This window comes from Capricornis sumatraensis, chromosome 2, assembly GCF_032405125.1.
Source record: "Capricornis sumatraensis isolate serow.1 chromosome 2, serow.2, whole genome shotgun sequence".
Taxonomy (NCBI): Eukaryota; Metazoa; Chordata; class Mammalia; order Artiodactyla; family Bovidae; genus Capricornis; species Capricornis sumatraensis.
The window spans coordinates 117,240,535-117,266,674 of NC_091070.1; the positions used below are offsets into that span (position 1 = coordinate 117,240,535).

A 26,140-nucleotide genomic window follows, 5' to 3' on the forward strand; every position below is an offset into this window, starting at 1 on the left:
CTGCCTCAGCAAAATGTCCTTCTTTGTCCAGGTATGCTCAGAACCCAGGAATGGCAGTTGCGCTGACTAACTCCTGTCTTCCCACCCCTTCCTCGGCAGGTACCATGACCAGCAGGACGTAACTAGTAACTTTCTGGGTGCCATGTGGCTCATCTCTATCACATTCCTTTCCATTGGTTATGGGGACATGGTGCCCCACACGTACTGTGGGAAGGGTGTCTGTCTTCTCACGGGCATCATGGTGAGTATCTGCCGCCACCCATTACCCTTCCTCACCCGTAGAATGCCGCTAGGAGCGATCCCTTTACGGCAGGTGCAGGGGGCCTGCCTTGTCTGGGCGCAGGGCCAGCTGCTGGTTAACAGGCCAGCATGTGTGCCTGCGCACGTAGAAAGGCAGATGTGACATCTGTACAGCTTCTTGCGTTTTCATTTCCTTTTCTGAGATAGGAAGAGGTCCTGGCTCCCAAACAGTTAACGCTCTCCTCACAGACCCCTAGGAATGGGCTGGGTGAAGCTGGCCATGGGTCTTACCCTCCACTCCCATCAGGGCCTGCAGTTAATTGTCCTCTTTCCAGTGCCCTGGGCCCCACAGACCTAAGCGCCACATCTGATAAAGTGTAGCTAGAACTCACGGGGGCAAGTGCTCTGAGCTGACCATGAGAGACCTAGGGCCTAGCCTGGGTTGGCCACTGGTTTGGTCCCAGTTTGATGACATGGCCCTGGGCCAACTCTTGGCTTCTGCGTCCAAGTGTTGAGGTGCTGAGCTCCGAGTGCCAGTTCCCTCCCCGTGCTGGCAGCCGGCTAGCCTGTGATAGCATCCCCATCCCTCCCCAGGTGCCCAGCAGCTGTGCTGCCTCCTTCTAAGCTGTATTTTTCCTGCCCCATTACCCTGCCATCCCCAGCCTGCCACACACTCGTGCCCATCACATGGCCTCACAGTATGGAGTATGGGAGGGCAGTGGGTAGGGAGTTTCAGACCAGAGTCTGAATGCCCATAGCTGGACCTCAGTGTGGACCCAGGCAGGGCACTTAGCCTGCTGGACCTCAGCATTCTCCAGTAGGAAGTGCAGACGGGAGGCCTGCTCCGCCCTCCTCCCTGGCTGCTGATGAGGGTAGACCGCAGTGCTTATGTTAACCGCTCTGTCAACAACAGGGAGCTGCACCCGCCTTCAGGGCTGGCACGTCCTCAGCGTCCCTACCCCCACTGCTCCTTCACCGGTCGGTTGGGATGAGGGCTTCTTGCCTCTCTCCTTGCTTTCTGACCAGGACAGAAAACCGGGCCCTTTGACCTCCTTCCCAGAGCACAGAGTAAACATGCAGGGTCCTCTTTTCAGAAGAGGAAACTGAGGGTCAGAGAAGATGCAGGAATCTAAGGCTGTGTGTTGCAGCGGGCTGGGGAGGTGTTGGTGGAGATGGCGGTGGGGGGGCGGGACCGGAGGCCCGAAGCTTATTCCTAGGTCTCATTGCTGGGTCACGGCAGCCCACCCCGAGGAGTCCTCTCTGCACCCCTGTCATCAAAAGCCTTCCAGGGCTCCCTCAGATTTCAGCCATCACCCCCATTTCTCCAGGAGGAAACAAAAGACCCTCCTTCTGGAAAGGAAATGACTCCATCCTGCAGTGGGCAGGGGTTTAGCGCCTCACTAGCATGGAGGCCTCCTGAGACTGACAGCAGCCAGTTGCTCAGAGCAGCGGAGGCCGTGGGGTCAGAGGCCTGGGCCGCGGGGCAGGAGGGCTCCAGCGCCGCCATGTCACGACTGGATGCCGTCCTCTCCTTTTTTGACCGAAACCCAGGGCAGGCTGTTATTAGTGGGTCCCGGGCAGGAGTTAATGACAGGCGGCTTAGCGCCGGGCTTGGGATAAACCATGGGTGAGTGTAAGGGCTCAGAACAAATACCTCCTGTTGGTTGGTAGGCGTCTGCCTGGCACAGCTCCAGCTGTCACCAGGAAACCAGGGAATGAGTCTTCCTTCCAGAAAAGAATGAAATGCCGCCCGAAGACCAAAGCTTTCCTGTCTCTGAGCTGCTCCTGGGGCGCCAGCTATGTGCCTCAGAACCAGCTCTCAGTCTGGCCTTCACGGAGCCCAGCTGCTGATAGGTGAACGGCCCTGCTGGGAGCCTCTGTTATTTTTAAATACTAGCCATTCTCCCTCTCAGCATGGCGCTATGCCCCGGCCAAGAAGCCAGAGCCTGGGAGCCATCATTTCCCTGGCTTCCTCTCTTCTGCATCTCTGGGCTTCTGCTCCGGCGTAGCCGGGCGGTGGGCCAGCGGGACCCTGGCCCTTCCCTGCCTTCTCCTTGGGTGTGGTCTTCACACCTGCTTTTGCTCCAGGGGCTTCAGCAGCTGCTTGGAAGAAAGTGTTTGTTCCTTAAGGAGAAAGGTGTGATCAAAGTGGAGAGAATAAACGAGTGAGGAGGAACTGATACCCACCCCCTGTATTAAAAATATAGCACCTGCCTTTCATCTCTCTCTCTGCATCAACCCTGCTGCATAGATACCTATCTATACACAGGGACAGGGAGCTTCCCTCCACTTGTGTTTTTACCCAAATTAAAATCAGCTGCCTCCCTCTGGGGTCAGCCACAGCGAGGAACCCTGGTGGCATTTTTTTTTCTTACAAATGGGACTTCTCTAGCTGAGTCACTTCTTTCCAGGGTTTCACATGGCTGAGAATCCGTTCCTCCCATCCCCCAGTCTCCCAACACTTTGTACCTCTCCTGATTATTATTGCAAGTGCCTTTACGAAAGGTAGGGCTTCCTGTTTGGTTACCATGGATACGACGCAGGCCAAGGCAAGGCCTAGTGGGAAGGGAAAGGAAGAATTTGTGTGTGCAGGCTGTAAATAGTCTTAATCATTGTTTTCTCTTGGCAATCCCAGTAACGGTGTAATTATCAACCATTAAGCAGGGTATATAATTGTCTGAACAACTTGACATTGTTGGCACAGGCCTGGTGTGTTTGAGAGATTTCACCCACTAAAGCAGATATATCAAAGTCCAGCATCTTTCCATAAAGAATTTTATGATGACAGTTATAAGGCAGAGAGAAAGCTGACAATATTTAGTATCCAGAATGGGCCTCGGAAGGCTTTCTGGCTCTGCAGTCATCTGGAAGACTTTTGGGACCCCAAGACTGATTGGTAGAAATCCCATTTCAATATACATTTTCTAAAGCTGGACTCATTAGGAAAGACCCTGATGCAGGGAAAGATTGAAGGCAAGAGGAGAAGGGGACGACAGAGGACGAGATGATTAGATGGCATCACCGACTCAATGGATGCGAGTTTGAGCAATCTCTGAGTGATGGTGAAGGACCCGGAAACCTGGCATGCTGCAGTTCACGGGGTTGCAGAGCATTGGACACGACTGAGCGACTGAACAACAGAGCTGGACCCACTCTGTGGACCCTCCAGGAGTTAGGGACAAATAGACAAAAGATTCCAGGATATGTGCTGGGGACACTGAGCTTTTCCCCCAAGATTTCATGCAAGAGGCTTCTTTGAACTGCAAAAGGAAAGGGATGATGAAGTAAAAGGTGGCACAAATTGAGTCATTTGGGGAGGAGGTAAAGAAGAGGGCTCAGCAAGACATCTGCTTAATGTCAGTTTTAGAAGATGAGCTTCTCCCTGAAACACCTTGGTTTCAAACCAATTGATGTTATTTTAGTTGTTACATGGAATCTGTTGCAGAAACAGAATCCAACTGTAAATCCTCCAGGCTTCCCTCCTCCATTTGTCACTTTCATTTATGTTTTATTTTATTTTATGCTTCTTTAGTTAAGAACACCTCATACTCTTCCCCTTGGGATACTTATTTTTCGAGAGTCTAAGGTTTTCCAGCTGGAAACTGTTTCTTGGAAACAAGAAGTAGGAGGACCAGTGTGAAGGAGACTGGGCCTCTGATTTGGGTCCAAATCCATGGATGAGTTAGGCGTGTTGACCCCAGGCCAGCCACTCCTTTCTCTGTTCACTCCTGCACTCCTGCTCACTATGTACCTTGGAAAGTACGACCTCATTAGAGGACCCTATCCCCTCCCACCACTCTCCCATGGAAATAGTGTTGGATAGAGAAGATCCAGGGAATCCAGTTAGTGTCGACTGGGATTCAGGACTTGGCACCTCTGAAGGCAAAATTCTGAGTCATGGATTTGCTCCACAGTCTGATCCAGTGGAAGTCACACCAGCAGCTGCTTGCCCTCTTCCGTCCCACTCTGTCCTCTCCTCGAATTCCCCCTCTGCCCACCAGCGATTTCTGAGCTTCCACATGAGGACAGCTGGGACAGCAGGAGTGCTCACATGCCCAAATCAGCCACGGCCTTGGCACTTTGTCTCTTGAAATCAACCCACATCCCTGCCACATCGCATGAGCCTTCTTAAACTGTTAACATGGCCCTATCTGGCTGATAAACTCACCCAAGTAAAAAGGCCCATTGTCCCCAAAAAAGCAGAAGTAATCACTGAAAGTGAAGTGAAGGGAAAGTGAAAGTCGCTGCTCAGTCGTATCCGACTCTTTGCAACCCCGTGGACTATATAGTCCATGGGATTCTCCAGGCCAGAATACTGGAGTGGGTAGCCTTTCCCTTCTCCAGGGGATCTTCCCAACCCAGGGATCAAACCCAGGTCTCCCGCATTGCAGGTGGATTCTTTACCAGCTGAGCCACAAGGGAAGCCCGAGAATACTGGAGTGAGCGATCAGGGAAGCCTGAAGTAATCGTTATACCGCTTAAAAGTAAAGACAGCAGGAGGTGAGAGGGGATCCTGCTGTCTTTATTTCCTTCCTTTCCTCTAAAGAGCCAAAGTTGACATTAACTTCTGACCCAAGTCAGGCTCCTTGTTCTTCCTGCCTTCCACCCAGTTCCCTTGAGCCCATCCCTCTTCCCTATTCCTTTCTATTTTCTTTCCTATTTTCACTTCTTTTCCTCTTCTGCTCTCTGTCCCATGCTGTTGAGGAGGCAGCACAACTTGTCGCCTATCTCAGTCTCTGCTCCAACTCTCTCTCTCTCTCCATCTTCCCTCTTCCCTTCCTTCCTTCCTTCTTCCTTCTCTCTCTCCCTTCCTCCCTCCCTCTCTTTCTTTCTCTCTCACACACACAGGAGAGGACCAGTCTGGATTTCATCACCTTGCACACCATTTTCTGAAGGTTGCTGGTGTCTGACCCCATCTTTGCAAGGTTGCCTCTTAATGGGAATGACCAGATTAGGTTTCATTAATGGCTACTTCCCTAACCCATCCAGATGATGGATTTTTTCTAAAAGAAAAGCGAAGCTGAAAGTATCCACTGCTATCTATTCGAGGTGGAATTACAGGTTAAGAACAAAGCATCCTTCTGGGAAATATCCACAAGGAAGTCTGGACCTCTTTAAGTTGAAGGAAACTGAGAAATGTCATCTAGTCCAACCTCCTGCCTCCATGCAGAAATGTGTCTTAATCATATAAGATAGGTGGTTCCTTAATAATTAGATCACTCTAGCTTCTCTTTAGAACCCCTCTGCATTCAGCAGGCTCGGTTGTAAGCAGTGGCAGGAACCTTGGAGCAATCCATCTAGCACCTGAAACTTTGGGATTGTGGATGGTTGATTGCTTTAATGAAATTCCCCAGGTGACATGACAAGCAAGGAGACTCCTTCAGGCTAATTCTGCCCCCAGCTCTCAGGGATGATTTAAGTAGAGTTTCTCTGGACCCAGGGAGATTAGGGAGCCTGGAGTCAGGGAAGAACCCTCTACATCTGATGTTCTGTTTTTAATGCTATGATATATCCCGCTTTTTGGGCGTTTAGCCCAAAGTACTTTTGGAACTCCATACAAAAGAGTGGGTCTGGTTGAGGGGAAATGGATCACACATCTTCCTGCTAGAAGAGCTTTTTAAGCTATTTTTTGCTTTTAGAGGCCTGGCTCAATTGATGACACCTACAGACCAGGCTGTCCAACTGCCCATACCTATCCTTTGAAAACTGGGCACAGAGTCTCCTGCAAGTCACAGATGCCAAGAAAACAGGGCTGTCCCTGAACAAGAAAGGAAAATGAGGTCAGAAAGAGGAAGGTTCACACAGACTCCGTTCTTTTCAGGTGATTGTGCTAGAAATGGGTCGCTGACCAAATGTACCAAGAAACAGGAGATTGTTTTCATGAGAACCCTTCTAAAAAAGCTAGGGAAAAACATTGCCAACTTCAGCTTTGCCCAAACCTCACACCAGCTAGCCTTTGCCAATCTGTGGCAAAGGAAAGAAAGCGATTATGAGGGAGAGAGTAGGGGGCTGATCTGTCATACGCATGCTGCTCAACTCTGACACAGAAGATAGTACCTTTGAAAAAAGTCTTTGTGACGTCCTACACATTGTTAGACTGCATGAGTCCCAAAGTTCTTGATGGATTCCTTGAATCCTGGGATCTCAATTGCTAAACTGAGCTCGGTGGCACCTATAATTACTGTTTGGCATCCAGAGCATTAGACTGCTGACTTTCCTGAACTCATCATCTTTCCATGAGTAGAGGTCAGGGCAGTGCAGGGCCCCACATGCAGGAGAGAGGCAATGGTCCCCAAGAGGCATGTGCTCTCTTCCAAGAACCAGGCGAGGGCAGGGCTATCACCACTGCCTGCAGGAGAAGCAGGCAGTTCTCTCTTGCCATCCCCGGCACCCCCTAGCCTGTCCCCCAACTCAAGATGCACAGCAAAGAGGACTTCAAAGTCCTTCTGGAGAATGTTGGGAGGAGTCCCTGTCTGCTCATTTCTCAGACAGTCAAGCATGTGCCCAGAGGAGAGAAACTGAGTCTTCAGGAACCTGCCTCTTTTATTCGCCCTCCCTGGGCTCCCCTGGAGTAGACCTTCCAGAGCAGAGTAGGAACACTGCCCTGGAAAATACTGAGCGCCTCCTGTGCATTCCTTTAAAATCCTGGGTTGAGGCAGATATATTGTTGTCATCTTTAAAATCTCTGCAAGATGGTGAATTCTGGAGCCTCCTGGTGAAGCAAGAAGGAACTGATATCTTGTGCTGAGTCATAGGCTAGAACTCCTGTGAAAAGACCCAACCGAGGAGCAAGCGCAGTCATTGAGCGCATAGACTCTATCCAACCGGGGTTGCCCTGGAAAGCAGTCTCGGGGGGAGGGGAGATGCTTTGCCTCTTCATTAGATCATTTTCAGGAAAACTGTCCACCACCAGCAGATGATCCGTCCAGACTGCATGGCTGACTGGCTTTCCTCCTGCCCTCCGCAGCCCCCCGTGCTCTAGACTGGCAGTGGGGCTGGGGTATGGGTGAGGCAGAGGGCGCACGTGTGCTGGATTTTCTGTCTTCCCTGCTTAGCTTGGCAGGTGACTGAGCACTTGTCCAGTATTTTATATGACCCCAAGCCTCAGCCCCATCGAGTACCCTGCTCTATGAGGAAGTGGCCAGCTCTAGGAAGGCTCATGTCCCAGAGGTCAACACCTTCGTGGGTGTGGGGATCAGGGTTCTGCTGGGTTTTGTGACTTGGCCTTGACTAGCCAGAGCTCAGGTCTCCACCCCACTCCCAGAACCCCTCAGTGGGCCCAGGGCACGTGGAGTCTTATGCATGAGCCCTGCTTCATTAATGATGTGCTCTCTCCCCGGTCCTCTTGCCCGCCCGCCCCCACCCACCCCCACCCCCCCCCACCCCCCCCCGCCACAGGGTGCCGGCTGCACTGCCCTGGTGGTGGCCGTGGTGGCCCGGAAGCTGGAACTCACAAAAGCAGAGAAGCACGTTCACAACTTCATGATGGACACTCAGCTCACCAAAAGGGTAAAACGCCACTGCCCATGTCTTAAAGGGGGACCTAAGGCCCACCTGGGAGCTAGTCAGAATGTAGCCACAACAGGGTAGGGCTGCATCCCTCAGTGGAGGGCTGAGGGAGCCCCGGACACATGCAAACAGCTGGTGCAGAATGGCCACATGCCTCAGTGCTGCAGGCTCCTGTCTTCTTAAATCACCGTGCATGGTTCAGGCAACCAAATAATTTCCCTGATAATTAAATCTATAGCCCACAATGATGTAACCTACTCTCTTGCCTAATGGTACCAAGTAAATCACCCAGCATGAGATGTTTTGGTTTCTGCTTAAATATTTTCATGATTCTCATTAGCAAGGGCAGTAGAAAGTCTTTAAAATGATATTGGAAATGTATCTAAATTCAACCCCTAAAAAAAATCATTACAGACAATCACTCCTAAATAATGTTCATCAAAATATCAACATCCAATTTTCCCCTTTTGGGTTTTCCAAATAATATTTCTCCCATTTGCCCTTAGGAAAGTGGGTAAGGAGGGTTAAAAACTGATTAAGCAGGAATGGGGGAGATCATTTAGCTGCTAAAAATCTGACATCCCCCTGACTTGTCAGAAAAGAAATGGTCCCTTTAGAAGAGACAGAAACAAGCCTTCCAGGATAAGAGCAGGCCAAATGAGCAAGGCAGGAGCTGTTTATTTAATGACAGCTTTTATGGAAAATTCTTTAGAGCTGCAGGCTGAACGAAGGTCAGGAATATGGTTTCCTGCAAAAAACCTCTCCTCTTTCCAAAGTGAGAGAGAAGCAAAAACTGGGGTCTCGGCCACCCTAGCGAGTCTTTCTCATTTAGGATTTAAGTGGAGCTGGGAGACCCATGAGCAGCCAGATTTTGATTGGGGTTTTTGAAAGCCGGAGAAAATATTCAGTGATGAATGTTGTGGCACAGTAAAAATGTGTTCGAAATAGAGACAAAGGCAGGAAGGGAGGGGAAAAAAAAGAGAGGGAGAGTGACAGAGGGTGAGCGCGCTCAGGAGGGAGGCAGTGGGGGAGGGGGAAGCTGCCGAGGCCTCTCCAGCTTCTCAACAGAATTCTTCATGGTGTTTGATTGTTTGGTCTTTGATTACATGTATTGGATTCTTTAACAAGCCTTTTAAAAGATGTTACAAAGAAAACGTACAGGCAGATATTCTTCTGTGGTTGACATACAGGTGGTTACGTATGCACATCATGGCACTGAGCTGTCCGTGGTACAAAAGGAAACACGATTTGTAGCATCCAGACGGCAGCGGTGAGGGCTGTACCCAATGGTAGGCCAGCCGGGTTCCATCCAGGGCCCTGCAGCCCAGCTGCTTTCCTTCAGCCCCTACTATGCAATTAGAAGTCATGCTAGGAGTTGAGCAAATTATCAAAGTTACTGGGGAGAAAAAGTATCGCCCAGTTGTGTCTGACTCTTTGCTACCCCAGGGACTATGGCCTGCCAGGCTCCTCTGTCTATGGGGACTCTCCAGGCAAGCATACTGGAGTGGGTAGCTATTCCCTTCTCCAGGAGATCTTCCCGACCCAGGGATTGAACCCAGGTCTTCTGCATGGCAGATTCTTTACCATCTGAGCCGCAAATATACTTCCCTCTATTCTCCTGGAACAATGTAGTGCAGGAGTCAAGGACAAGGGTATTTGGCCCCCAAAACCTTCTCAGAAGCTGTTTCTTAGCGCACAGGCATTGACAGCCTCTCTGTTTATTCTATTTGCATTTGAACCCAAGGATATACTTTGTATTTCGTGTTATCCCTTTGTCCTCTCCATTTTTCACGGTTTGAATCAGACACTAGAGGAAAATAAAGTTGAAGAAAGCCAGCTCCCTCCTATGACAAGAAAATAAACAATTTTTCTGTGCTATGATTGTAAAAGATGAGGTTGTGGTGGCTAATTTCAGTCTTTCTTTCAAACATAGTCTCTAAAATCCTCCTCAAATCTACTTACTTTTTGAAAAGTAGGACTGAAAACCAAATCAACAAATATTTATTGCCCGTCTATGAGTACAAGGCACCTTTTTAATCGAATAACATCTCACTTGCCTGAGAACACTTAAATCTGTTGAAATGTTCCTTTAATGTCTAATATCTCTTTCCCAGAGAAACAATCAACACGAAAGGGATGGTTCTCACACAGAGAGGATTCTCAAAGCTGGCAAGACTGGAAAGGTTCTTTTATGTAACCTTAATTGAAAGGACACGGGCTGTGAGCTTGGCCTGCTCTGGCTTCAGCTCCCCTTCACCTGATTTCAGAGAAGCTGACCTTCCTTCCCCCGTGATACCTCCCTCATCCATCCTCCGTCTTCTCCAAATGGCCCACTGTGTCCAGACGGGGTGGCTCATGGGTGAAACAGATGCTAAGCTTAGTCTACTCATAAGATCTCAGTGAATTCACAGAGAAAGATCCGATCATGGGAGGAGCTCACTGGGGCATAACTGCAAACCTCCCAGGAGTGGACAATTAGCAGATTTAATAGATAAAAGCCATCTCTTACAAGTACATGCAGCCTTAATTCTTCAAACATCTAAGCAAAATACTAAAAAAGAGGAATTCTAACCTATTAATCGTGAAAATATTCAAATTGTTCTAGTCTTTATTTGTAATAAAGGCTTCAGCCCAGCCTTTCTACTATTAGAGCCACACTATTTTTATTCAGTTATTTGCCAGGGAGGCAGGCGGAGGTAGGGTGGTGGTCTGATAGCACAGGGTCCAAACTCTGGTTTTCTGAGTCGCATGACTTTTGTCTCTCACTTGTATAACTTGTCAACCCTGGCAGCAACACCATTTCTGTATTTAACGCAGTCAGGTCTTCCCACATGGACTTTGCAGTGTTACCGCCATTGTTAATCTCGAATTACAATTTACTGCTAACCTCTGGGCTACTAGATAATGTATATGTAAATTACACACAGAGAAACTATAAAAAAGATACTAGATCCTCATCTTTTCTCCCACGCAACGCTACGCATCCCTGTGTCTCTGTTTTATGCGACGAAACACATCCACTGCAGCTGGATACCACATCCCGTGTTCTGGGGACACCGAGATGAATAGGAGACAGTCCTTGCCCACATACTTACTGCCTGTCCTCAAAGAGCACCTCTCCCTTCTAAAGAGCAAGGTAGCTGCCGACGTACACACTTGGCTTAAGAGGTACCAGGAGGTGTTCTGTTTGCCACGCCCACTCTCCGCATCAAATCTGCAGACACCTCCATGGTGTGGTGCCACCGGCTGAGGACTGTTATCTCTTCATTCTTTCCGCGAAGGGTTCCTGCCTCAAATACTACATCCAAGTACATTTCCCCTTGCAATCAGTGGGTAAGACAAAAACCAAACCTGTACCTTCCTAACACTAGTGTCTTCTCCTGACTTTCCTATTAATGACATCATCATTCTTCCAGTCTCCAGGTCTGAAAATTTAGCAGCATCGCTGACTCCTCTCTGCTCTGGTACCCACAGGGGTCCAAACAGCTTCAGAGTCTGATTCCACCTGGCCAAACCAGCCTCTCCAGGTCCTCTGGGCACCATACTTTCAGCCACCATCTCAGTCTTGTGCCATTTCAGTTGCTTGCTACCTTCTCATCTCACCTGGACCTCCCTTGCCTAAGTCATCCTGTACTTTATCCTTGTGACTCTTCTTAGACGATGAGACTTAGCTCTGAACATGCCACCAACCTGCTCAAAAACCTTTCTCAGCCCCCCAGAACCTACTGATCAGTGCTAAAGGAAACTTTTCTTTAATTACAAGCACATGTCAGAGTTTTATCACAATCCTGCTGGGTAAAAAATGTTTTTTTTTTTTTTTTTCCAGCAGGCTAATTCAAAGGTTTACTCAGAGAAGGGGTCTTCTATCGGAAGAAACAATAGTAGTCATTGTTATACTGGGTACAGAAAGTCTGGCTAAAGGACGCTAGATTCCTGGCTGACAGCCGGTAGGACCCACGAGTGGATTCCCAGAACAGGTCTTAATCTTTTAAGAATTAGTCAGATAATCAATTGAGCAGTTATCAGGAATGCTAATTGTCCCCAGAAGGGAATTATAAATTATATCACCCACTAAAGTTCTGTCTCAGACAGATTGGGTACAGTTTTTTTAACAATAGTCATAGGAACATTGAATTTTTGAGCTGGAAGGTCCTTAGGGATGAGCTTCTCGGGCCCAGAGATAGGCGAGGGGGCCCCCAGCCATATGCAGTGAGCTGGGTCCCAGCCAGGGCTGCTGTTTGTCTCAGGCTGGTAGGCAGCTCTCCAGCCATAACCCAGTGGGTTTCCCAGAACAGTTGGTTCCTTGGAATTCAGAATAGAGGTAAGGGTCCCAGGTCTGCTGGAAGAAAAAGCCAGTGTACCTCCAAACAAGCTGAGCATCACATTAATAGCATTATGGAACTAGCCTGCTGAATCCACAGATTCAGGACCGTGTTGCTCTGGGGAGAGACCAGACTCCAGCTCCGGACATGGAAGCACAGCCCTGCCTGCTCGCAGCCCCAGTGTCCTGCCGGCCACAGGAGCCCCCATTTCTTAGTGTTCAGTGAGGGCTTCTGGGCGAGGCAGGCAGAGGAGCCTGAGAAGGGAAGGTGGAGTAAGATGGGGAGGAGGCAGGGTGAGTGTAAGCAGGGGAAGGAAAGAGATGGCAGCCGCAGGACCCAGCAGGCGGTGTGGGGGTGGGGTGGAGAGTCCGGGAGGCAGACGGAGAAGAGGGGACGTCCGAGCATCCCGGACAACTTCAGTGGAGCATCTGAAGACAGGCTGGACCTGAGGGCTCTCAGACTGGGATATTACCATCCGTTCAGATTTATTCATCTACGTTCAACCTCTAGAACTTCTTGAAGTTGTCCAAGTCACACCTTCTTGCCAGGTCTGATCTGCCCTCCTCCTTTCCTCCTTTCCCGCTTCTCTATCCTCCAGGTACAAACACCCTCTCCCTGGGGTGGAGTGCTGGCAGCCTTATGGGTATGCTAAGAGTTCTTCTCTGGGGGCCCCACCAACAGGGCTCCTGGAATCACTCTCCCAGCACTCCCTGTGGCTGCTGGAAGCATGGGGAGGCCGGCAAGAAGAGTGCTTCTCCTCCTGCCTCCCATGTTCCTCCTGCAACAACCAGCCCCTCTCCCACATAAAACAGAGGAACAGATTACCCTGCAGAGAGGTGGCCAGAGCAAGTCATGGACATGTATAATACAGCCAAGAGCTCAAAGAACAGACATATGTGTTCTGTGTTTTCTTTCGCTGGAGGTGGAGGAAGAAGCTGACATTTGTTGCGGGGGAAGAGCATCAGTAAGGCACCAGGTACCAAGGTGCCGGGCAACCAGGCTCTGAGCTAAGTGTTTGAAGTGCATTCTCATTGACTCAACCCTGCAATCCCGTTTCACAGGTCAGAACTTACTCTGTAGCACCCTTCTATGCTGCAGCTACAGGGCATGCTGCCCCACAGGATTAGAAGTTCCCTGAGGGCAGAAAGGTTATTGGTTTGTGCCTAGGATTCTTACTTCCTAGAACAGTGTCAGCCCCATCTTTGGGCTGCAGTAAATGATCTGGGAAGGAATGAATGAGAAAACTGAGTCACAGAGAGCTTTCCCAACTGGTCCGAAGTGGAGGTGATCATCCCCTTGTGAGGTTTTTCCGAGGGCCAGTGGAGCAACATAAACATAAAGTGTTGAGCACAGAGCCAGGCACATAGTAAGCACTCAGTGGATGTTAGCTGTCGGTGCTGTATGCAAGATCGTAGTTGGACGACTTTCTTGCCCAGGCCCATGAATCTTTGAGCCCTCCCTGAAGTATATAAGTCTCTGAGCCTTTTCTTTGGCACACAGTTTTGGGGAGAGAATGAATGGGCCCACAGAAACAATTAGCTCATGTGCTACAGATTTAGGGGATGGAATAGCCAGTCTTCGTGCACAAACAGCCCTCTTCTAACTATTCCTGAGTCCATCAGATCATGGCCAAGCTTACCCAGATCTTCCCAGTTCCCTGACCCACCCACTCTCACCCCCAAGAGTATCTTTGGGCCCTGATGCCCTGCCCATCAGGAGCGCTCAGTAGGCACCCAAACCCCCATCATGAAACAGTGCTTGAGAACCCTGTGAAGCTCAGTGAATCCCAGGAGGTGCACATGACCTCTACCATTTCCCACCCCAGTGATGCCCAAAGCAATCAGCCAGGTGAATTGGAGGGAGAACCTGGTCACAATAGCATTTACTGTCGACTCGGGAAAGCACAGTGCAGTTAAAAGCCTATTTCTTTTTCTCTTGCAGATATTGATCTACTTAGCTTTGTGCCAGGCTGTTTGCTGACAATTAATTCAGAGTCAGCACCAAGGCTCGCATTTAACATCACTTTCCCGAATACGCGGGGGCCTCCTGTTCAAACCCATAAAGGCGCTGTGACTGCTTCGCTCAGCGACCCAGGCTGTGCTGTGGTTTTAGTACCTTATATTTGGGCTGAAGTTAAGGGCAGGACCTGGACTCCCTGCTCTGGCATATTGCTAAGTGAGGGCCGTGATGATTAAAAACACATCTAATGTCCTTTCCGGTTCCTTGATCCTGGAAAACAGGAAATAATTTTGTTTGCGTAGCGATGACATCTCGTCAGGTCTTTCTTCAGACCACATGAAAACCTTCTGCTCTTTTTGGACCTGGCTCTTGTTTTGACTCTGCCATTAGCTAGCTGTGGGATTCTGATCCTCACATCCTATCTCTGGAACTGCCATTTCCTCATATTCTCAGTGGGGACGTGGGCCAGATGATGATAACTAACATCTTCATGGTGCTTTATAGTTGCTATGACACTTAAATTCAAATTGACTCAGTTTGCCATTTATAACTTTAGGGTCTTGGTCTGTGTCTCCACTTCTCCATCTGCAAAATGGGGATAACATGAGTGCCTGCCTGATGGGGCTGTTGTGAAGATTAAATGCATTTGCACATATGTAATCTGGCGCCCGGTAAATGTTCACCCTTAGCACCATCAGCACGATGGTAATTGCCTCCTAGGGGCCTGAAAACAACCCTTAAGGTAAGGATTCACTTTTCCCATCTTGTGGATAATTAAGCACTTACTCCTAAACTGGCAGAACAAGGATTTACCTGCAGCTTTTCCAGTTTCCAGTACCGGTTCCCCACCAACACAGAGACTGTGGTCAGGGGCTCATCCACGCTGATGTTCCATGCCTTTATCAATGTTCCAGGGATGAGACTTGAATAACTGGGGCGCTGCCAGTCACCCTAAATGCTGGGGCAGGCTTTTCCCTCCTATTCTTCTGGGAGGCTGTCCAAGGAGGCTACACGCCTCAGAAAACTGAAGAAACCACCTGTCAAGTTGCCCTCTCCCTACGGACGGGTGGCGAGAGGAGGCCCTCCACAGAGAGGCCCTCCCTTCTATGCTGCCTCTTTTGCCAGGAGGCAGACATCCACTGTAGCCCCTGAACAGAACCCCCGTCATGACCCCCACCTCTTCTTCCCCCTCCTCACCTGGACACTCACCGTTTCCAGCTTCCACTCACCACCACCTGCTTCCTCTCAGGCAAGAAAGTGCCAGAGGTGGGCAATTAAGTCATTTAAAACCATTTTCATGGTAGATTTTTACTGAGCAGAAAAGCAGTATTTATGTCACTTAGACATTTCTGAGAAGACCTAGCTGTTCTTTTATAACATCACTTCAGCGCCAATGAAAAATATAATCCAGCCTTCGTAATAAATTTTTTAAACACACACACAAAAGTTATCAGCCTACAAAACAATGTTTCCTAAGCCTTCCCACACGTCTCAGTATTTTAACAACGTCCCATCTGTTGATGTCAGTCTGAAGAAGCAGGCCTGTACTCTCCAATTTTATTAAAATCTTTTCTGGCTAGTAACCTGATTTCTACTAGGCTGGCCTACTTACTTCCAGGCCCTGGGCCTGTGGGCCTGTGCCAATGTGCATGGCTGATAGAAATGGGAACAGTTCATCAAAAATCTGTTTAGCTTGTGCTTAATAAAAAATGTTTCCTCTTGCTCTTGTTACTAATTGCTGAAGATGTCTGTGTTTGGATTAAAACTTTGTCCCCTGCCATCTGGATGCCATTGATATGTCTCAGTTCCATCGTGAGCTGGATGATATCAGTGGTTTCCATGTCAACAGATGACAGCGTCATATGTGGAAATGTGTGATTGCAGCGCAGAGAAGGAGCCAGCCTGCGGAAGGAAGCAGCTCTGGTTTCACACCAAAATATCTTCACTGATTTGCAGACCCTTCTTGGAAATGATGTCAGTTTTATGCCAATTATATGTAAAGTTGCGGTGTAACTGTTTTGGGCCATTTGGGAAAGGAAACAATGGACTTGTTGATACCTAGAGCTCCATTTGGTGGGAAAGATTTCCTCAAGGAGGCCTTGTAAAATCCGCAGCTGAAGTGAAATAAGTCAAAGACAAACACCGTATGATGTCACTTACACGTGGAATCTAAAAAAGGCAACAAACTAGTGAATATAACAGCAACAAAAAAGCAGACTCACAGATAAAGAGAACAGATTAGTGGTTCCCCGGGGGAGGCGGGAGGGGTGACATAGCAGCTGGGGGGTGGGAGATACAAACGCCTGAGCGTAAGACGGGCTTAGGGACCAATAGGACAGCACGGGGGTGTAGCTGATGCTGTGTGATAACTGTGAGTGGAAAGTAACCTTTACATTAAAAAAAATTTTTTTTAGTTAAATTTTAAACAATTTTTAAATAACTACAATCTCTAGCTGATAGGAAAGCTGTTTACTCTCTGAATCCAAGAAATGTGCCATGTGCACTAAATAAAAATCCCATGTAGAGCATGGAACTCTGCATCCAAGGGCAGCAGTGGTACATATTTATCTATTCAAAGTGTACCCCAGGCCTCCAGGCCTCGGCAAGGCAGCCTATCTAAATATAGCAACAGCAGTGGCGAGGCAGTCCCAGAATAATTAAGAGAAAGAGGCACTCCTCAACTTCAGCCTCCAGTCTACTGTGTCCAATACAGGATTAATGAGAGATGAATTTTCATCATCCTTTCTAAGAGGTCACGATTTGATTAAGGAAAAAGATCATTGCAGACTCATTTCCTTGCCAAATCGACTCTATCGGCAGACCGCCCCCCCCATCACATGTCATGTGAAGCTAGGAAAACTCACCTGATAGTCACCTGTTCATTTGCTTTTCCTTAGATCAAGAATGCTGCAGCCAATGTCCTTCGGGAAACGTGGCTAATCTACAAACACACAAAGCTGCTAAAGAAGATTGACCACGCCAAAGTCAGGAAGCACCAGAGGAAGTTCCTGCAGGCTATCCACCAGTGAGTGCGCCACCGAACGAGGAGCGGTGGGCCCCGAGCCCCGCCGGCGTCCGCTCACACGCTTAGAGGAGCGGGAGAGAGCTATTCTGTTCCACTCAGCAAGCACAGGGGGTGGTGAACTGGATCCAGATCAGTCTGTTTATTCATTTATTGCACCTGCCCCTGCCAGACACTGGACAGGTTGCCGTGGAAGGTAAAAACTAGATAAGAGCCTCAGGGAGCTCTCACAGTCTACATACGCACACATACATCACATTACAACTGGAAGCAGAGCAAACTGTGATCAGTGCTTTCTATAAGCTAAGTATTTTAAAAATTATAGTGGAGTTTTAAAAGTAGAGGACGAAAACATTTAGTCTGACCTGGAAGTTTCGGGAAACCCTGAAAGGCTGAGCATAAGACCTTCAAGGTGGAAGGCACAGCCTTGATAAAGGCTTGGAAGCTGGGACATGATCTGAGAGTGGTGGGCAAGCTACAGTGACTAGAGGCAAGCATCCATGGAGATGAGTTTGCTTTCTTGGGGACCTGCCAAGCCCTTGATTCTGGTCAGTTGTCACCCATGTTTAAGGTCCTGGGCTGGGTTCCAAAACCAGATGAATTGACATGGATGTGGAATCAGCTGTGGGGTGAACCCAGCATGCGCTTGAAGAGTGTGGCTCTTTCGACTCTTTCCCACAGACTGAGGAGCGTCAAGATGGAGCAGAGGAAGCTGAGCGACCAAGCCAACACCCTGGTGGACCTTTCCAAGGTGAGTGGCGGAATCCAAAGACCTCACAAAGGGTTCTCAGATGCTGGCCTTTCATCTCCTCAGGTGTGGCTGTGAAGAAGTGCCATGGCTAAACTGCACAGAGCAGGACCAGGAAAGTTAAGGCCACTTCCTCCTTCCTTAAAAAATAATCTAGGTTCAAGTTCTTGACATTTGCAAGCTACTAGTGTGTGTTATTGACTTTGAAAACCTGGCATGTGTTCCTTCAGTTCTATCGCTCAGGTCGGGCTTTGCTGGGAACTGATGGGCTGACCTGCTAAGTCCATTTAGTGTGTCGCTTGATTAGTTGTACGCTGAGTTTGCAGAGGGGGAAGCACGCTGACAAGACCAAATGGTGATGATGGCGATGCTGCTTGTCTAGGTCACACCTAGAAGGAGCCTTCTGATTTGTGGTTATAATTGTAAGCTCATTTTCCTGCATCCTTCAGTCCTTACAACTCAAGCTTTTCTGGCCCCTAGTCAGGAGCAGGGGGAGGTGCATTTCTTTCTACCTCACAAAGATGCCAAAGAAGAGAGCCCTGCTTTCAGAGCCCCACAGTCATCCTGCATTTCTGGCCCTGAACTGCCGCCAATGCTCCTTTGGCGAATCTCTGGAGTGAAAGGATCGGAGGCTGCACCGCTGGCAGAGCTGAGTGTAGGCGCCACTGAAGAAAGGACCTCCCCTCCTCAGCTCCTCCTCCTCACTGCCTCTTGATAGAAATTGTATGTCAAGTGTATAGCCCAGGGCCAGGCTGGCAGAACATTCCAGCAGATGTCAATTACCATCGCGGAACACGTTCCCTGAGTAAGCAAGAGAAACTCCCTCAGGCAAATTAAACCCCCTTTGAAAAGAGGGTGTAATCAGAGAAATTGCCGGTTCCTGGGCCACGTGCAGTGCCTTGCTCAGTGAAGGCATCAGGCCAGAGAAAGGATCTCCCAAGCTTGGGAGGACTTTAATCAGGGAATGCGTGGCTGGCATGGGTTGGGAGAAGCCCACAGGCCTGTTTGTCTTTGCAGGGGGTGCTGAGGTAGACTGTTTCCTGTGAGCCTGGAGGAGGCAAGAATGTGAATGGAATGCCCGAATGCAGAAGGGAACCCCTCACCAGGGTCTAGCGTGCGTTGCTCAATACTCTTGGCTTCTAGTGTCAGAACCCTTTGGAATTAGGTTTAAAAATGTAGGTGTTTAAGAATACAAGGAAGTCTCATTCCAGGCAGAACCTCAGGGCAGGCATGTGGTTAGACTTCAGGAAGGAGCTAACTAGAAGTGGACTTCACCCCAGGAAATAGGTGCCCAGCCTCTCTTCTCTCTCGTGTTCAAGTGCTTGCATCAGTTCTCTCTCTCTTCCTCTCCCCCATCTCCTGACAACTTTCTATGTCCCTTGTCTCCATGGGAGGCCCCTATCCAGAGAGTCCATGTTCTAGTTCTAGCCACAGACAAAGACAAATTGACTGGCCTCCTATTGGTCTTAATTCTAAATTCTCAGAAGAGAGGAGATTACTGGCCAGTTTGGGTCACATGTTCACCCTCGGACCAATCACCTGAGGCCAGGAGGAGGGTCAGGTAAGGCAAACATTGCTGGGGAATGCAGGAATGGTCACCAAGCCCCAAGATATTTCTTTAACAAGTAGCCGTATTTCTGCCTCTGTGGCTGGAGTTCTGGAAATAGTGGACACCCTGGGCTTTCAAGCCTGCATTTCTTCATTGTCAGTCACTGCCTATCACAGAGATGGAGGCCCTGCAGAGCAGGCTGGGTAAAGCAAACTCCATGAACTGGAAAGAGGCTCACAGAAACTGGGTGGGGAAGCTAAACCATCAATAACTGGAAAGAAAGGGTGTGGGGGAAAGGGTTAAGGGAAGGTGTCTGCTGGGCTGCAGGGGTGGTGTGAACTCTGCCACGCTCCATCTTTCCTCCCAGGAGGCTCAGCCAAGGTCTTGGCAGCAGCCTAGCATCTTTCACACTGGTCCGCATTCCCGCCTGGCATCTTGTCGCCAAGCAACAAAACAGGGGAGACAATAATAACACGGTGTTCTCTCCTTTTCTCTCTGTGCTTCGTCCACCCGGCTCACCACTTCCCACTCCTGTCCTGTGGTCCTCTCGAGATTAAGAAAAGAGCATGTGGCCTCCAAATATCACTTGCTCTATGGAAGAGCTCTCTTGTAGGGTGGCAGAGCTGGGGGGCCGGGGAGGGGTGTGTGTGCTGGGGCTCTTTATACCCAGCTTCAGTGTCTTCCATTGAAATGTAAAACTCCTTCCCCACATCTGAGGCTCAACTGATCAGATAAGGTGATATCTGTGAAAATGCTCCGAAAACTATAATGGTTCTGCACCTGGTAGTTCTGATTAGAAATCTAGATGAGGAAACCAAGATCCCAAGGAACAAAGAGACGATCCCAAGGAACAAAGAGACCATCCCAAGTTCGGTCTGTTGGCGAGTTGCCATGCTGGGGCTGGGACCCCAGGGCCCAGACTCAGTCCAGAGCTCGTCAGGGTGCCCCTGCAGGCAAATCCATTTGCAGTTTTGTACATTCCGGGAGGAACACGCACCTTGAGGAAATTCTGTGAATGTTAATTAATAAAGGAAGCACTGCGGGCCCTAAATAGCGTCTCCTCTGAGAGGGCCACAGTAGAGTCCTGCCCTGGAGAAGTCACAGCTGCCTCATTCCTTCTGGGGCTGCAGCCAGTTTCCTGGTGGGAAGGTGCCGTGCATGCATGCTTAGCTGCTCAGTCATGTCCAACTCTGCAACTCCATGGACTCTAGCCTGCCAGCCTCTTCTGTTCAAGGGGTCTCCCAGGCAGGAATACTGGAAGGGGTTGCCATTTCCTCCTCCAGGGGATCTTCCCGACCCAGGGATTGAGCCAGCGTCTCCTGCACCTCCTGCATTGGCAGGTGGGTTCTTTACCGTGTGCCACCAGGGAAACCCTGGGAAGGTATCACTACATTCTCAACGCCCCTTCTCCTATCCCCTCTCTGGCTTCTCACATTTTGCCACCTCTAACTCTTTTTTTCATTCGCCTCACTTCCTACCCTCTTGGCCCCTGCCTGCACCCATGGTTTATGAATCTTCCTGGAGCAACTTGAAATTTCAGGTGAAATAGGATCAAAGTGTCACTGGCAAATGACCAGAGCCACAGTAGCTGCAGGTGAGGCTTGGAGGGTACAAAGCAACCGCAAACCCGGCTCTGCCCTTGCAGCCACAAAAACACCCAACAATGTGTTCCTGAAGCCTTCCAAGAATCTTGCTCCCAAGTCTAATGCCATTTGTTAATTTGCAAGGAGAAATGTGACTGTCATGTTGATAAAGTCCCTACAGACCAACCCAGGAAGCCAAATTATAACCAAAAAGTTGCCTGATAGGCGTAGAGTCAGAACCGTGGGGGTAGTGAATGGAACAAAAGTGGTTTCATTTCAATCGAATGATCGTTAGATGATATAATGATATATAATGATCATTGATATAATGATCATTAGATGTATAGTGGGCAGGACTTTGTACTGGTGAGAGGGGGCCAGGAGAGGCTGGTGCCCAGGTTTCAGGTGGGAACAGCTTGAGTGAACGGCCTCTCCTGGAGATAAGGAGCGCTGGCAGAGAACAGAGCTAGAGCGGAAGATGGCGCACTAGGCGTGAGTTGCAGTTGTTCAGCACTCTGCTGACCTGGTTTAGAAGACGACTTTATTCCTCTCAAGTTGTATCGTATTTGCAGTTCCCTGGGGGTACTCCATGTTTGCTCTCCCTCTCTCACGACCTCGTTCAGGGTTCATTCACAAAAACTTCCTGAGCACCTGCTCTCCAGAGGTGGGCCCTGGGCTGGGCCCCCACGGGACTCTTCTCTCCTTTTCTTCAGCCACTCAGGTCTCAGCAGGAAACACTGGGAAATCTTCTAGTTATATGGAAATAACTTGTGGTATAAGAGGTCTTCTCCCATCAGTTAAACTTTTACGTTGGCTGAAGAATGGAAGGGCAGAGGTTTTCCCCTGAGACAGCACTTCATTCATTCACTAGTCCTACCAACAGCTTTTGGTGCTGACCATGTGCAACAGACCCCCTTGCTAGGCACATCTGTGAATACTTGTTCATCAAAAAATGTTAGCTGAGCATCTCGTATGTGCCAGATACTATTTTAAGTCCTTGGGACACGTCAGTGAACACAACAGGCAAAGGTCCCTGCCTTGGAGGGGATTTCCCTTTAGTGGGAGAGGGCAGACAGCAACAACATGCAAAAGAAACAGCAGATAGTTAGTGTATTAGACGATAGCATCGAAGAAAGGAAAGCACTGAGCAGGGTTAGCGGGTCAGGAGTGGAGTGCGGACAAGGTGCCTTATTAACAAGGGCATGGGGGAGGGGAGGGGATTTTTTTTTAATTGGAGTCTACTTGCTTTACAATGTTCTGTTAATTTCTGCTGTACAGCAACGTGAATCAGTCATATGCATACATATATCCCCTCCCTTTAGCTCTCCCCCCTGCCTCCATCCCCACCCTCTCTAGGTCATCACACAGCACCGCTGTGAGCTCTGTATGCTACACAGAGCTTCCCATTAGTATCTGCTTTAAACACGGAAGTATATGTATGTCAGTGCCACTCTCTCAGTTTGTCCCACCCTTTCCTTCTGTGGGGAGGTTTAGAGGAGGTCAGACTGTTGGCCATGGGACGTGTATGGGGTGAGTACTGGTGATGGGTGGGTCCCTGGGACACTGGGAGATGGCACGAGAGCAGGATGTTTACTGGGGGGGCAGTGTCAGGACCATACCTGTTAGAGGGAGAGTCAGGTAGAACGTGGTAGAAAGAGAGCCTGAACCATGATACGATAGACAAAGTCCTCGACCAGCCCATGGCAGTTCCCAAGGTGGACTGACCCTTCAGGGCTGTCCCAAGTTGAGGCGCCCTCCGTTCTTGACCAGGCAGGAGAGGCACTATAATCTCTGCAAGGCGGCTCCCTTTCGCTGCAACCCAGGCCAGAGTGAGTTTCATCAGGTAATCGTACATTTTGGCTGCGGTGTCAGAAGTGAGCGGGGGGCGGGCGGAGCAATGATTTCATTACTATGTGTAGTTATTATTAACTTCTATTTTGTAAGGACCAAGGTTCAGAGCATTTAAGAGACCTGAGGGAAGGCACACTGTTAGTGAGCAGCATACATGCACTTGAACCCTGGCCTACCAAGGATGAGCCTGTCGCATTGTCCACTCCGTGCCTCAGAGCCGTCTCTTTCTAATCAGTAGGTGTCATTGCTGTGTGAGCTGAGAGGTTGGATGCAGTAAGAAACAGGACACGTTAGGACTTGTTCTATTTCAGAAGTGCTGCTTCTTTTCCATCCTACCTATTTTCTAATATGTGTTTTTATAGGTAATATGCATTGTTTTTGTAATAAAACAAGAACAACATAAAAAACACTGTGCCAGGAGCCTCCATGTCTTTAAGAAAGTAAACGGCTTCTCCGTCCTTGGCCAGAGCAGACGCAGCCGATGTGGAAGCTGGTCCCTGGAGAGTGGTCTTTCCACCGTCATCTGGCAGAGTATCTCATTCTTCTCATCACAGATTCCCCGGTGATGACCTGTTGTCTTCCCATCTCTCACCTCTCCATCTCCCCAAACAGATGCAGAATGTCATGTATGACTTGATCACAGAACTCAACGATCGGAGCGAAGACCTGGAGAAACAGATCGGCAGCCTGGAGTCTAAGCTGGAACACCTCACCGCCAGCTTCAATTCCCTGCCCCTGCTCATCGCCGACACCTTGCGCCAGCAGCAGCAGCAGCTCCTGTCTGCCCTCATGGAGGCCCGGGGCGTCAGCGTGGCGGTGGGCACCACCCACACCCCACTCTCCGACAGCCCGATCGGGGTCAGCTCCACCTCCTTCCCGACCCCATACACAAGTTCAAGCAGTTGCTAAATAAAACTCCCCACTCCAGAAGCATTACCCATAGGTCTTAAGATGCAAATCAACTCTCTCCTGGTCACTTTGCCATCAAGGAACATTTCAGACCAGGGATCGTAAAGAAGAGACACCGAGCTAATTAACTAACTCATGTTCATTCAGCGTGCTTGGTTTGATATGCCTTGAAACCAGAAATCTAATCTCTGTTTAGGTGCCTCTACTTGGGAGCAGGAAGAGGAGATGACAGGAAGCGACGCCTCTGGCAGGGCCCTTGCTGCAGAGTTGGTGGAGAGCAGAAATCCACGTCCAATCTCAGGTCCTCACGTGGGGAGGGGTGGGGGGTCAGATGCACCGAAGTAGCCAGCAGTGAAGCCAGCCTGGAGGTGGGTCCCGCTGGGGGGAGGATGTGGTAGCAGGCTTGGGAGATGGGTTCCTCACCCCTGGGGCCCTCCAGCCCATTGCTTTCCTTTCCTTTTGTCTAAGGAAGCCCCCAGAGGACAAAAGTAAGAGAGCTGTCCACAGCTTGCCAAAATAGATGTTCTTTCCTCCCATCCCTTACACAGTCATACAATTTAGACTGAAAGAAAAATTGATGAATAAAAAGCCAGACTCTCCATTCAATATTAATACTCATATAAACCCATGTATTTGCAAGCGTGTGCATGCACACACACACATCCCACATTCAACCCAGGTCTTTTCTTGTTTGCACTTGACCCAAGTAAAGAGGGACCTGGTACCTTACTCTGCACACAGAAGGCACTCTCTAAATGCACATTGAGTTGGTCTGAATCTGGATGTGGGTGCTGTCAGTTCAGTGGGTTTGCCAGTGTTGCCACATTCTGAGCCTCACTGAAGACGCAGATCCCTTCAAATACAAAACAGGGTACACCATGCTTGCTCTGAGATGAATGACAAGCCAAAATTGGCATTCTGGAGAGATAAGCAGCCTTCTAAAAATAACAGCTTCTGCAGAGTTTTTTTATCTTGTATCCAAACAAGCTGTGTTCCACAGGAGTGCATGATCAGGTGTATGGATATGAGGGCAGGGGAAGAGGATCTGTGCACGCATGCACACACATGTGTGAATAGGTGCAACCCCAGGACACCTTCGTGAATAGAAGTATTGTCTGGGGATTTGTTCAGTGATATTTATCCAGTAACAGTTTTCCAGCCCCAGATGTTAAGAGCACACATGTGTCAAGGGCCTCACATGAGAGCTGGGAGGAGAAGTGAGGAGTGACCCAGGTGGTCCCTTCTGTGTGATCTAAAACCACGTCAGAGTGCAAGGTTTTGGAGATAAAGGGAACCCTTTGGGAACATTGTGGGTAAGATAAGGTGACACAGATTTGTCAGTAGCCTCTTCCTATTGTGCCACGTTTATCTCGGTGCAAAAATTATTGTAATACTTCTCCAACTTCAAGAGGCTTCAGAAACATCCAGATCCAGTGTATGACAGGAATTGTGAGGACAGGGCATCCGGATGCAAGATATTTTTCTCATACCACCATCTAACCATACATAATGCTTGTGATGTGAAAACCATCCAACTGCTCATCACATTTCTCATTCCAAGGTCTCTGCTTGTGGGGACTTAAATGATACTGTAGGGAATGTTTCATCTGTTTAGGGTAAAATGAAGGATGTCATCTGTGGTGCGGATGATTGTCCTGTGGGGTATCACAGGACATCATCCCCTTTCTGAAAGCAGAGTCTAGCTGTGGAGACTTCTACAGCTCTGGGCCTGGTCTTCTAAGGACAAGGGAATAATCAGACAGCAAAAGGTAGACAACCCTAGGAAGGCCACTCTTTCAAGAAGATCTGGTCTCTTGTTAAATTTCTTCTTTTATCTTTTTTTATTGCTATTGCTCTTCCCTTGATGGCCTCATTTTTATCTCAATAACTCCTTTGAGCATTTTCCTTGGTTGTTTTGTATACCATAGATGCCACACTTACTGCTGGCTTTTTTTTACTTGTTATTTTACCTATTGATTATCTAAAAGATCCGTATCTTTTTTTTATGTCCCAAGAATGGTGCTCCTGTTTTCAGTGACAGCTGAAAGTATAAACAGACAGATAAGCAGATGAAATAACCATATGTTTTCTTTGTGGCATTAGTTCATTTCACAGTGTGAAAAGCACTGACAGGTCAACCTGAGCATGCCAATCTCAGTCATCTAAACTCCAGCCCTCAATTCTCAATTCCTAGTCACTCTTCCCATTCCCCAGGTAGCCCTATGATGTGCGTGTGTGTGCACACGTGCACATGTGCATATGTAGGGATTTCATTTGAATTTCAAACAAATGGCATGCAAGATTCCACTGTTACTCCTCCTGCCAAAAAGGATGTGCAGACTGTCACTGACCCACTGTTGTCTATGGGTGGCTCTTCTTTAACCCATCACTAATACTGTTCACTTGGGTAAATCCTAATGACCAAGCTAGCAACACTAGCAAAGAGAG

At 48.9% G+C, this 26,140-nt stretch overlaps 1 protein-coding gene across 2 annotated transcripts in view; it reads left to right on the forward strand.

The window, feature by feature from the left end:
* The window catches only part of KCNN3 (potassium calcium-activated channel subfamily N member 3), a 162,467-nt gene extending 138,775 nt beyond the window's left edge, over window positions 1-23,692 (forward strand). For both annotated transcript variants that reach the window (XM_068965234.1, XM_068965235.1), the window contains 5 exons: window positions 100-241; window positions 7,639-7,749; window positions 16,928-17,055; window positions 17,734-17,803; window positions 23,396-23,692. In XM_068965234.1, coding sequence (XP_068821335.1) covers window positions 100-241; window positions 7,639-7,749; window positions 16,928-17,055; window positions 17,734-17,803; window positions 23,396-23,692 — 748 coding nt within the window. The remainder of the gene's footprint in view (window positions 1-99; window positions 242-7,638; window positions 7,750-16,927; window positions 17,056-17,733; window positions 17,804-23,395) is intronic.
* Window positions 23,693-26,140: the final 2,448 nt, after the last annotated feature.